Here is a 13,446-nt window from a genome sequence, read left to right on the forward strand (position 1 = left end):
CCTTGGTCTCCCATTGATTTACATTGGAAACCCGACGCTTGTTTCTACACTGCACCCGGCCGCCCCAGTGCCGCTGAGGGTGTACTTTTTGTGTGAACTTGTGTCCCCCCCGGTGCCCTACAAAACCCCCCTGGTCTGCCCTACGAAGACGCGGGTACTTACCTGCTGGCAGACTGGAACCGGGGCACCCCCTTCTCTCCATTGAAGCCTATGCGTTTTGGGCACCGCTTTGAACTCTGCACCTGACCGGCCCTGAGCTGCTGGTGTGGTAACTTTGGGGTTACTCTGAACCCCCAACAGTGGGCTACCTTGGACCCCAATCTTAACCCCGTAGGTGGTTTACTTACCTGCAAAACCTAACATTACTTTACCTCCCCCAGGAACTGTGAAAATTGCACTAAGTGTACACTTTTAAAACAGCTATTTGTGTTTTATGTGAAAAGTATATATGCTACTGTAATTATTCATAGTTCCTAAAGTACTTATCTGCAATACCTTTCAAATGAGATATTACATGTAGAATTTGAACCTGTGGTTCTTAAAATAAACTAAGAAAATATATTTTTCTATAACAAAACCTATTGGCTGGATTTGTCTCTGAGTGTGTGTTCCTCATTTATTGCCTGTGTGTATGTACAACAAATGCTTAACACTACTCCTTTGATAAGCCTACTGCTCGACCACACTACTACAAAATAGAGCATTGGTATTATCTCTTTTTGCCACTATCTTACCTCTAAGGGGAACCCTTGGACTCTGTGCATACTATTCCTTACTTTGAAATAGTGCATACACAGCCAACTTCCTACATTGGTGGATCAGCAGTGGGGTACAAGACTTTGCATTTGCTGGACTACTCAGCCAATACCTGATCACACGACAAATTCCAAAAATTGTCATTAGAAATTGATTTTTTGCAATTTGAACTATTTTTCTAAATTCTTTAAAGTCCTGCTAGGGCCTTGTGTTAGTCCCTGTTAGCATTGCTTTTAGAGTTTAAAAGTTTGGTAAAAGTTTGAATTAGATTCTAGAACTAGTTTTTAGATTCTTAAAAAGTATTCCAACTTTTAGAAGCATAATGTCTAGTACAGATGTGAATGTGGTGGAACTCGACACCACACCTTACCTCCATCTTAAGATGAGGGAGCTAAGGTCACTCTGTAAAAGAAAGAAAATAACAATGGGCCCCAGACCTTCCAAACTACAACTCCAGGAGCTGTTGGCAGAGTTTGAAAAGGCCAACCCCTCTGAGGATGGCAACACAGAGGATGATGATAGTGACTTGGAGGGAGATTCCCCCCTACCAGTCCTATTTAGGGAGAACAGGGCCTCTCAAGCCCTGACTCCAAACATAATAGTCAGAGATGCTGCTTCCCTCACAGGAGGGACCAACATCTCTGAAATCACTGAGGATAACTCCAGTGAAGAGGCCATCCAGTTAGCCAGGATGGCCAAAAGATTGGCTTTGGAAAAACAGATCCTAGCCATAGAAAGGGAAAGACAAGAGATGGGCCTAGGACCCATCAATGGTGGCAGCAACATAACTAGGGTCAGAGATTCTCCTGACATGTTGAAAATCCCTAAAGGGATTGTAACTAAATATGAAGATGGTGATGACATCACCAAATGGTTCACAGCTTTTGAGAGGGCTTGTGTAACCAGAAAAGTGAACAAATCTCACTGGGGTGCTCTCCTTTGGGAAATGTTCACAGGAAAGTGTAGGGATAGACTCCTCACACTCTCTGGAAAAGATGCAGAATCTTATGACCTCATGAAGGGTACCCTGATTGAGGGCTTTGGATTCTCCACTGAGAAGTATAGGATTAGATTCAGGGGGGCTCAAAAATCCTCGAGCCAGACCTGGGTTGACTTTGTAGACTACTCAGTAAAAACACTAGATGGTTGGATTCAAGGCAGTGGTGTAAGTAATTATGATGGGCTGTACAATTTATTTGTGAAAGAACACCTATTAAGTAATTGTTTCAATGATAAACTGCATCAGCATCTGGTAGACCTAGGACCAATTTCTCCCCAAGAATTGGGAAAGAAGGCGGACCATTGGGTCAAGACTAGGGTGTCCAAGACTTCCACAGGGGGTGACCAAAAGAAAGGGGTCACAAAACCTCCCCAGGGGAAGGGTGGTGAGACAGCCAAAAACAAAAATAGTAAAGAGTCTTCTACAGGCCCCCAAAAACCTGCACAGGAGGGTGGGCCCAGAGCCTCTTCACAAAAGAATTTTGGGTACAAGGGTAAAAACTTTGATCCCAAAAAGGCCTGGTGTCGTAGCTGTAATCAGCCCGGACACCAAACTGGAGACAAGGCCTGTCCCAAGAACAGTACCACTTCTAACTCCACTCCAGCTAAAACTGGAATGGCCAGTCTCCAAGTGGGATCAACAGTGTGCCCAGAGCAAATCAGGTGTCAAACTGAAGCTACATTAGTCTCTGAGGGTGGGGTGGATTTAGCCACACTGGCTGCCTGGCCTCCTAACATGGAAAAATACACGCAGCAGCTCTTAATTAATGGGACAAGTGTAGAAGGCCTGAGGGATACAGGTGCCAGTGTCACCATGGTGACAGAGAAACTGGTTTCCCCTGGTCAATACCTGGCTGGACAAACTTATCCAGTCACCAACGCTGACAATCAGACTAAAGTGCATCCCATGGCTATGGTAACTTTAGAGTGGGGAGGGGTCAATGGCCTGAAACAGGTGGTGGTCTCCTCAAATATCCCAGTAGACTGTTTGCTTGGAAATGACCTGGAGTCCTCAGCATGGGCTGAGGTAGAACTGAAAACCCATGCAGCCATGCTGGGTATCCCTGAACTGGTGTGTGTCAAGACAAGGGCACAGTGCAAGGCTCAGGGTGAAAAAGTAGAGCTGGAGCCTGGAAAAAGGGCCCAGCCTACCAAGAGAAAAGGACAGTCAGCTGGGAAACCAGCTGCAAAACAACAACAAAAAGAGAACCTCTCTTCTCAGGAAGAAGTTCTGCCCTCTGAGGGAACTGAGCCTATGGAGTTAGAACCTTATCAGGTTGAGCTCTTAGGCCCAGGGGGACCCTCAAGGGAGCAGTTGTGTAAGGGGCAAGAAACTTGTCCCTCTCTTGAAGGCCTTAGGCAGCAAGCTGCTGAAGAGTCCAATGGCAAGAAAACTGGAACACATAGGGTCTATTGGGAAGATGGGCTCCTGTACACTGAGGCAAGAGATCCCAAACCTGGAGCCACTAGGAGAGTGGTAGTGCCTCAGGAGTTCAGAGAGTTCATACTGACCTTAGCCCATGATATTCCCCTTGCTGGGCATTTGGGACAAACCAAGACGTGGGAGAGACTAGTCAACCACTTCTACTGGCCCAATATGTCCCAGAAAGTTAAGGCGTTTTGTGTCTCCTGTACCACCTGTCAAGCCAGTGGTAAGACAGGTGGACATCCAAAGGCCCCCCTCATTCCACTTCCAGTGGTGGGGGTCCCCTTTGAAAGAGTGGGTGTGGACATAGTGGGTCCACTTGAACCTCCCACAGCCTCAGGAATTATGTACATCCTAGTAGTAGTGGATCATGCTACTAGATATCCTGAAGCTATTCCCCTTAGGTCGACTACTGCCCCTGCAGTAGCCAAGGCCCTCATTGGTATCTTTACCAGAGTGGGTTTCCCTAAGGAGGTGGTGTCTGACAGAGGTACCAACTTCATGTCAGCATACCTGAAACACATGTGGAATGAGTGTAGAGTGACTTATAAATTCACTACACCCTATCATCCACAAACTAATGGCCTTGTTGAGAGATTCAACAAGACATTAAAGGGCATGATCATGGGGCTCCCAGAAAAACTCAAAAGGAGATGGGATGTCCTCCTGCCATGTCTGCTCTTCGCTTACAGAGAGGTGCCTCAGAAGGGAGTAGGATTCTCACCCTTTGAACTTCTGTTTGGCCACCCTGTAAGGGGACCACTAGCTCTTGTGAAAGAAGGCTGGGAGAGACCTCTTCATGAGCCTAAACAAGACATAGTGGACTATGTACTTGGCCTTCGCTCAAGGATGGCAGAGTACATGGAAAAGGCAAGTAAAAACCTTGAGGCCAGCCAACAGCTCCAGAAGTTTTGGTATGACCAAAAGGCTGCACTGGTTGAATTTCAACCAGGGCAGAAAGTCTGGGTTCTGGGGCCTGTGGCTCCCAGGGCACTTCAGGACAAATGGAGTGGCCCTTACCCAGTGCTAGAGAGGAAGAGTCAGGTCACCTACCTGGTGGACCTGGGCACTAGCAGGAGCCCCAAGAGGGTGATCCATGTGAACCGCCTTAAGCTCTTCCATGACAGGGCTGATGTGAATCTGTTGATGGTAACAGATGAGGATCAGGAAGCTGAGAGTGAACCTCTCCCTGATCTTCTCTCATCAAACCCTAAAGATGGCTCAGTTGATGGAGTGATCTACTCAGACACCCTCTCTGGCCAACAGCAATCTGATTGTAGGAGGGTCCTGCAACAGTTTGCTGAGCTCTTTTCCCTAACCCCTGGTCAGACACACCTGTGTACTCATGATGTGGACACAGGAGACAGCATGCCTGTCAAAAACAAAATATTCAGACAGTCTGACCAAGTTAAGGAAAGCCTCAAGGTGGAAGTCCACAAGATGCTGGAATTGGGAGTAATTGAGCACTCTGACAGCCCCTGGGCTAGCCCAGTGGTCTTAGTCCCCAAACCTCACACCCAAGATGGAAAGAGAGAGATGAGGTTTTGTGTGGACTACAGAGGACTTAATTCTGTCACCAAGACAGATGCCCATCCCATTCCTAGAGCTGATGAGCTGATAGACAAATTAGGTGCTGCCAAATTCTTAAGTACCTTTGACTTAACAGCAGCGTACTGGCAAATCAAAATGGCACCTGGAGCAAAAGAAAAGACAGCATTCTCCACACCTGATGGGCATTATCAGTTTACTGTTATGCCCTTTGGTTTAAAGAATGCCCCTGCCACCTTCCAAAGGTTGGTGAATCAAGTCCTTGCTGGCTTGGAGTCCTTTAGTGCAGCTTATCTTGATGATATTGCTGTCTTTAGCTCCAGCTGGCAGGATCACCTGGTCCACCTGAAGAAGGTTTTGAAGGCTCTGCAATCAGCAGGCCTCTCTATCAAGGCATCCAAATGCCAGATAGGGCAGGGAACTGTGGTTTACTTGGGACACCTTGTAGGTGGAGGCCAAGTTCAGCCACTCCAGCCCAAGATCCAGACTATTCTGGACTTGGCAGCTCCAAAAACCCAGACTCAAGTCAGGGCATTCCTTGGCTTGACTGGGTACTATAGGAGGTTTGTGAAGGGATATGGATCCATTGTGACAGCCCTCACAGAACTCACCTCCAAGAAAATGCCCAAGAAGGTAAACTGGACTGTAGAATGCCAACAGGCCTTTGACACCCTGAAACAATCTATGTGCACAGCACCAGTTCTAAAAGCTCCAGATTACTCCAAGCAGTTCATTGTGCAGACAGATGCCTCTGAACATGGGATAGGGGCAGTTTTGTCCCAAACAAATGATGATGGCCTTGACCAGCCTGTTGCTTTCATTAGCAGGAGGTTACTCCCCAGGGAGCAGCGTTGGAGTGGCATTGAGAGGGAGGCCTTTGCTGTGGTTTGGTCCCTGAAGAAGCTGAGACCATACCTCTTTGGTACTCACTTTGTAGTTCAAACTGACCACAGACCTCTCAGATGGCTGATGCAAATGAAAGGTGAAAATCCAAAACTGTTGAGGTGGTCCATCTCCCTACAGGGAATGGACTTTATAGTGGAACACAGACCTGGGACTGCCCATGCCAATGCAGATGGCCTTTCCAGGTTCTTCCACTTAGAAAATGAAGACTCTCTTGGGAAAGGTTAGTCTCATCCTCTTTCGTTTGGGGGGGGGGGGGTTGTGTAAGGAAATGTCTCCTTGGCATGGTTACCCCCTGACTTTTTGCCTTTGCTGATGCTATGTTTTGAATTGAAAGTGTGCTGAGGCCTGCTAACCAGGCCCCAGCACCAGTGTTCTTTCCCTAACCTGTACTTTTGTTTTACACAATTGGCACACACTGGCATCTGGGTAAGTCCCTTGTAACTGGTACCCCTGGTACCAAGGGCCCTGATGCCAGGGAAGGTCTCTAAGGGCTGCAGCATAGCTTATGCCACCCTGGGGACCCCTCACTCAGCACAGACACACTGCTTGCCAGCTCGTGTGTGCTGGTGAGAACAAAACGAGTAAGTCGACATGGCACTCCCCTCAGGGTGCCATGCCAACCTCACAATGCCTATGCAGTATAGATAAGTCACCCCTCTAGCAGGCCTTACAGCCCTAAGGCAGGGTGCACTATACCATAGGTGAAGGCACCAGTGCATGAGCACTGTGCCCCTACAGTGTCTAAGCAAAACCTTAGACATTGTAAGTGCAGGGTAGCCATAAGAGTATATGGTCTGGGAGTCTGTCAAACACGAACTCCACAGCACCATAATGGCTACACTGAAAACTGGGAAGTTTGGTATCAAACTTCTCAGCACAATAAATGCACACTGATGCCAGTGTACATTTTATTGTAAACTACACCCCAGAGGGCACCTTAGAGGTGCCCCCTGAAACCTTAACCAACTACCTGTGTAGGCTGACTGGTTCTAGCAGCCTGCCACACTCGAGATATGTTGCTGGCCCCATGGGGAGAGTGCCTTTGTCACTCTGAGGCCAGTAACAAAGCCTGCACTGGGTGGAGATGCTAACACCTCCCCCAGGCAGGAGCTGTAACACCTGGCGGTGAGCCTCAAAGGCTCATCCCCTTTGTTCCAGCCCCGCAGGGCACTCCAGCTAGTGGAGTTGCCCGCCCCCTACGGCCACGGCCCCACTTTTGGCGGCAAGGCCGGAGGAAATAATGAGAATAACAAGGAGGAGTCACTGACCAGTCAGGACAGCCCCTAAGGTGTCCTGAGCTGAAGTGACTCTAACTTTTAGAAATACTCCATCTTGCAGATGGAGGATTCCCCCAATAGGGATAGGATTGTGACCCCCTCCCCTTGGGAGGAGGCACAAAGAGGGTGTACCCACCCTCAGGGCTAGTAGCCATTGGCTACTAACCCCCCAGACCTAAACACGCCCTTAAATTTAGTATTTAAGGGCTCCCCTGAACCTAAGAATTTAGATTCCTGCAACTTACCGAAGAAGAAGACTGCTGAGCTGAAAACCCCTGCAGAAGAAGAAAGAAGACACCAACTGCTTTGGCCCCAGTCCTACCGACCTGTCTCCTGCCTTCTAAAGAAACCTGCTCCAGCGACGCTTTCTCCAGGACCAGCGACCTCTGAATCCTCAGAGGACTGCCCTGCTTTCAAGAGACCAAGAAACTCCCGAGAACAGCGGCCCTGTTCAACAAAGACTGCAACTTTGTTTCAGAGGAGCAGATTTAAAGACCCCTGCAATCCCCGCAAGAAGCGTGAGACTTGCAACACTGCACCCGGTGACCCCGACTCGACTGGTGGAGAACCAACACCTCAGGGAGGACCCTCCGGCGACTTCGAGACTGTGAGTAACCAAAGTTGTCCCACCTGAGCCCCCACAGCGACGCCTGCAGAGGGAATCCCCAGGCTCCCCCTGACCGCGACTGCCTGACTCTAAAATCCTGACGGCTGGAAAAGACCCTGCACCCGCAGCCCCCAGCACCTGAAGGATCGGAACTCCAGTGCAGGAGTGACCCCCAGGAGGCCCTCTCCCTTGCCCAGGTGGTGGCTACCCCGAGGAGCCCCCCCCTTGCCTGCCTGCATCGCTGAAGAGACCCCTTGGTCTCCCATTGATTTACATTGGAAACCCAACGCTTGTTTCTACACTGCACCCGGCCGCCCCAGTGCCGCTGAGGGTGTACTTTTTGTGTGAACTTGTGTCCCCCCCGGTGCCCTACAAAACCCCCCTGGTCTGCCCTCCGAAGACGCGGGTACTTACCTGCTGGCAGACTGGAACCGGGGCACCCCCTTCTCTCCATTGAAGCCTATGCGTTTTGGGCACCGCTTTGAACTCTGCACCTGACTGGCCCTGAGCTGCTGGTGTGGTAACTTTGGGGTTGCTCTGAACCCCCAACGGTGGGCTACCTTGGACCCCAATCTTAACCCCGTAGGTGGTTTACTTACCTGCAAAACCTAACAATACTTTACCTCCCTCAGGAACTGTGAAAATTGCACTGTGTACACTTTTAAAACAGCTATTTGTGTTTTATGTGAAAAGTATATATGCTACTGTAATTATTCAAAGTTCCTAAAGTACCTACCTGCAATACCTTTCAAATGAGATATTACATGTAGAATTTGAACCTGTGGTTCTTAAAATAAACTAAGAAAAGATATTATTCTATTACAAAACCTATTGGCATGGAATTGTCTCTGAGTGTGTGTTCCTCATTTATTGCCTGTGTGTATGTACAACAAATGCTTAACACTACTCCTTTGATAAGCCTACTGCTCGACCACACTACCACAAAATAGAGCATTGGTATGACCTCTTTTTGCCACTATCTTACCTCTAAGGGGAACCCTTGGACTCTGTGCATACTATTCCTTACTTTGAAATAGTGCATACAGAGCCAACTTCCTACACTATGGCACTGGTAGCCTTCACATCCCAATAAGCAGGTGCCGTGAGCCAATGAGACAGCCCGGGCTTACCACTGACCACATTCCTATCACAACTTGGGGGACGTGGTGGAGTTTTAGACTTTCTGGTCCAAACTTGCAGTTCCTCACAGTGAATGACAATGCTCAGTACCACAAAGGATAAATAGGTACAAGAGAATTGGAAAAGAGACCTGGGCATGTTTTGTGTCAAACAGATGAGGCACATGAGAAAGGAGCACAGACTACCAGGCATCAGAGTCAAGTATTTGTTTTGACCAGGCAAAGGAAGTCTGAGACTACACGACCTATCACCCTTGGGGTTCTGTTTTATCCTCGCTTAAACACAAAGAACATAGGTTAGCCTTGTTTGTGACCTTACATTTGAGTGAGTACATAAAGAGATCCAAGGAGGAAACAGATGTGGGGTTTGCCATTAGCAGGACAACACCGAATACCAGTGGTTCTTAGTCTGTGGTCCAGAGACTCGTGGGAGTCCACCGAGCCTACTATGAGGATGCCTGATTGCTTAGAAAATTAAACAATATTAGCAGATTAATAAACTGAATATAATGAAGTAAAATTGAACATTTTAAAACCTTCTGTAAATGTGAAGGAGTTTGAAACTGGAGGCTACACATGAAGTTTGTTTCCTCAGATTGATTTGTGGGAGCAGTGCAAGTGCATCAAACATAATTTAGTATGGACGATAGGCTGCCTCAATTGAATTTAGAAAAGCTCCAACCTTCCCATTAAAGTTAAAAAAAAATTGATTTGTTTTATATTTGTTTGTGAATTCAACAAAATATGTAATCAGTTGTATATGTGTTTGATGAATGCATATTTCTGTATGTTTTGTATATTGTTTTGCAGTTCAAATTATGGAAAATGCCTAGCCTGGGATCCCTGGCTTAGAGTAACGACTCAGTGGGGGATCCAGATTCCAATAATGATTCAGGGGGGGTCACTTTGTTCCAGTAATGGTTAACTGGGGTCCAGAGAAGCCAAAAGGTTAAGAACCACTGGCGTATAGAGTGCTTGGCCAAGACTCCCAGCCACGGAGGCAGGAGCTCAACCCCAGGGAGATAATGTATCCTGTGTGATCCCTAATACGTTGGCTGTAGAAGCCCTGAACCAGTTACCTGTCTCAGTGGAGGAGCTGGAGAGAGTGTGTCCCATCAGTGACAGGATGCACAGATCATTGGTGCAACTGGTTTAAGAACAGCATCTCATGGCAAGGAAATTTATCAGCATCAAAGTTAAGAACGGAGCAGGCAGGAAATGCGCCATTCCGATTCCTAAACCCAGAGCCCGAAATACAAGGGCTTTGGGTTTAGGAAAAGGATCTTAGCAAATTTCCTGGAGAAGGAAGGGGGCACCAAGGGATAGTGGACTTCCAAGGATACTGGATAAAGAATAGCTAACTTGAAGGACGAGGTTAGAATCCCAGTATTTGCATCAATTGAACAGGTAAGTGGGACATTGAATCATGCAGGACATTTCCAAACATCTTTATTGGTTTTCTAACTTTATACAGACTTTGGATGTAAATTGGCATCACAACTCCCTGGAGCTTTCAGAATTCAGGTTACCACAGGTTACCAGACAATTTGTTCCACTTCTGACCACTCTGACGAAGACACCGAGGCGAAATGATTAAGGGGTAATGTGGTGGTATGCATCTCCTTGGAGTTGGAGGAAAAGTGTTGAGGAACCTGAGATGTGGAGTTCAAATGGATACTAGTTCTTGGTATGATATGGTGCTTTGGAGTGCTCTGGGTCACTGCAGGGTTGTTGTTAAGTGCCCGGAGAACGGTGTGGTGTTGGCAATGGCTGGGAAGCGCCCGCTGTTCCTCTTACCTTTGCTGTACTGGACTCCCAGAGCGATCACACAGCCAAAGAGGAGGATGGCCAGCAACAGGGACACCAGACACAGGACCAGCTCCAGCTGAGTCCTGGCACCCAAGGGACCCAGGAAGTATGCCCGACCCTTCCGGAACCCGACCTAAGCAATAATGATGGAATGGATTGGGAGAGAGGATGGAAGAAGGAAGGAGGGGGTGGTAGAGTAGATACAGAAGAAGGTAGGATAGAAGGAAGTAATGAAGAGAGCAAGAAGAAGAAAGGAAAATATGAGGAAAGGGAAGAAGAACATATTTGATACACAAAAGGACAAGGGAAGGAAGAGGAAGGAAGGAAGGAAGGATGGAATGAAAAATGGAGGGAAGGAAAGACGGAAAGAAGGAAGAAAGAAGGGAAGGAAGGAAGGAAGGGAAAGGAAGGAGGGGGAGGGTGTAAGGAAGGAAGGAATGAAGAATGGAGGGAGGGAAAGAAAGAAGGAAGGAAGGAAGGAAGAAGGGAACGAAGGAAGTAAGGAAGGAAGAAAGGGAAGGAGGGGGAGGGTGGAAGGAAGGAAGGAAGGAAGCAAGGAAGGAAGGAAAGTGGAAGGAAGGTAGGAGAGAAGGAAGGAAGGAAGGAAGAAAGAAAGAAGGAAGAAAGAAGGGAAGGGAAGGGAAGGGAGGAAGGAATGAATGAAGGAAGGACGGATGGAAGAAAGGAAGGAAGGAAAAGGTAAGGGAACGGTAGGGAAGGAGGGTGAGGGTGGAAGAAAGGAAGGAGGGAAAGGGGAAGGAAGGAAGGAATGAAGAAAGGTAGGAAGGAAGAAAGGTAGGAGGAGGAAGGCCAAAGAAGTGGAAAAAGGAGTGAAAAGGAGAAAGAACAAAACAGAAAAAGGAAAGACAAAAGCAGCAAGGGAAGGAAAGAGAGAAGTGGAGGTAATTAGTGACCAATAGAGCAGCCAGGCAAGAGGCAGACATGGGAGGTGAAAATGAAGAGAGTAGGAGAAAAAAGAGAGAAGTGTTTAGGATGCATAAGCCACACTGAGACCTACTACAGTACAGAGTGCGGGCTCAAGATACATCAATGTTTTACAGTCCCAGGGCTAGAGTTATGCCTTCAAAGATGATGTAACCGGCGAGCAACAGCATCCTTCTGGTTGCCATGGATGATTCAAGACTATTGGACCACATTTTTTTTCAATAACCTGCAGATGGCGTATTACCATAATATAGTGGAACAAATAATATATTGAAAATGCACTGGTTACCAAAATACCATAAAGATAATTGTATGTAAACATAGGTTTGCTATCATATATAGCTGAGTGCAAGCGGACCGCTATTTGCTGGACAGAGCACCACGCATAAGAAAGGTAGCGGTGTTGGGGTGGTGGTAGGCATACAGACCAGTGATGGAGGGATACTGACGCACACTTCTGGCTTCAGGCCGTAAGGTGTTATAAGTAGGCGTGGATGCTTTTCATGACTTGGTGTATATGAATAGATAATATAACTCCACCTTTAGACAACTAGTTGTAACTTAGGTAGGATTAGACTTAGTGATTAGGGATGTCTGATGAAGTATGGTTGGGGCGTATCTAACGCTTTCTATGTTGACTATATATTTTACTTGCTAAACTGTAAATCAATTTACACTCATTCTTGTTTAAGTAATCTGTACATGAATAGTGTAAAATAAATAATCTAAAAAAAATAAAATACCAATACTTGTGTGTGTGCTGGTTTCTGAGATCAGGGTGGGGCTGTATCTTATCACCTGCAGGTACAGGATACACTGACAGGTTGTGTTTTGACTCCTAACAATCTTGCCTACAAGAGCATTACTCAGCGGGTGAAGATGAGATAAACCTGTTGGTTTCCCATTTCTCTGAAAATTTCGCAGTTTCCTTTTGCAGCTTAAGAAAATCTACTGAGTGTGACTTCAATAATTTGGGGACAATACATCATCCCCTGTTCCACCACCGGTCATCCTGGCTGTGAACTTGACTAGACTTTGGTGAAATTGTTTTATGCTTGAAATTCACAGAATTTGTGAGATTTCATTTTCTTCAGAAGCCAACCTTCTGCTTGAGCTTCGCTTAAGTTTTGAACTTGTCTTCTTGAGATACCAACCAGAGAATTTTCCAAAATGTCATGTTAGTTCCTGTAGCTTTTTCATTGTTCGGCTTCTCTCCCAAACATGCAATCATTACAGCTTTTGAATTAACAATATTTGGATCTATATGAAAATGTTCTCCACCGACGGCATTGAAATCGCAGCCTAACGTCTGACGGACATCCAGTCCTGGATACCTTAAATCACTTTAAACCCACTGAAACAGTGTCTTCTGATCTCACACCCAAAGGCTCTTCTCAGGTCTAGGCACACCATTGTGGAACGTGCCCAATTTGTAAGCTTCTTCTTGGACAATAATGTGAACCTGCAGGTGCACATCAAATCACTGGCTAAAGGAGGACAACTAAGCTCAGATTCCTACAAGGTATATAATCTTGCATTCCAGTAGATCATTTTATAGAAGAGAATCATTCCCTTGTGCTAGTCAGGATTACATCTGGACTACGCTAAGCTCCTCTCAAAGCAGCTTTACATACAGAGGCCTGGCTTGCAACCTGCTCAAGAAACTGTAATCATATCTGTCTAACTCTGATCACACGGAATACGCTCGCCATTGAGGTAAAAAGCATCTCTAAGCTAACCTGCATCAATTACAAGGCACTGTCCTCTGGCGCCCCAGCCTAACTTGCTCAGAAACATGTCCAGGGCGAGCTAAGAGCTTCTAAGCCCTATTCTTCAAATCCATCATTCAGATAGAGAAAGAACCTATAATGGTCCTTCTCTTTCATGTGTCCTGAGATCTGGAACAACCTTCCCAAAGCCATCAAAACAACATCTCAGGGTAGCTTTTAAAAAAGACGTAAGGTGTCTGTTGTTCCAACGCCACAATGTATCCTGAGGGAATGTGTATCAACACCCAGACTTTCGATTACGGAG

At 46.8% G+C, this 13,446-nt stretch overlaps 1 protein-coding gene across 3 annotated transcripts in view; it reads right to left on the reverse strand.

Annotated features, from left to right (window-relative positions):
- ECE2 (endothelin converting enzyme 2) overlaps positions 1-13,446 on the reverse strand; it is a 275,238-nt gene that overhangs the window by 109,045 nt on the left and 152,747 nt on the right. For all 3 annotated transcript variants that reach the window (XM_069212964.1, XM_069212966.1, XM_069212965.1), the window contains exon 3: positions 10,456-10,600. In XM_069212964.1, coding sequence (XP_069069065.1) covers positions 10,456-10,600 — 145 coding nt within the window. The remainder of the gene's footprint in view (positions 1-10,455; positions 10,601-13,446) is intronic.

The sequence above is a fragment of the Pleurodeles waltl genome, chromosome 11, assembly GCF_031143425.1.
Source record: "Pleurodeles waltl isolate 20211129_DDA chromosome 11, aPleWal1.hap1.20221129, whole genome shotgun sequence".
Lineage (NCBI taxonomy): Eukaryota > Metazoa > Chordata > Amphibia > Caudata > Salamandridae > Pleurodeles > Pleurodeles waltl.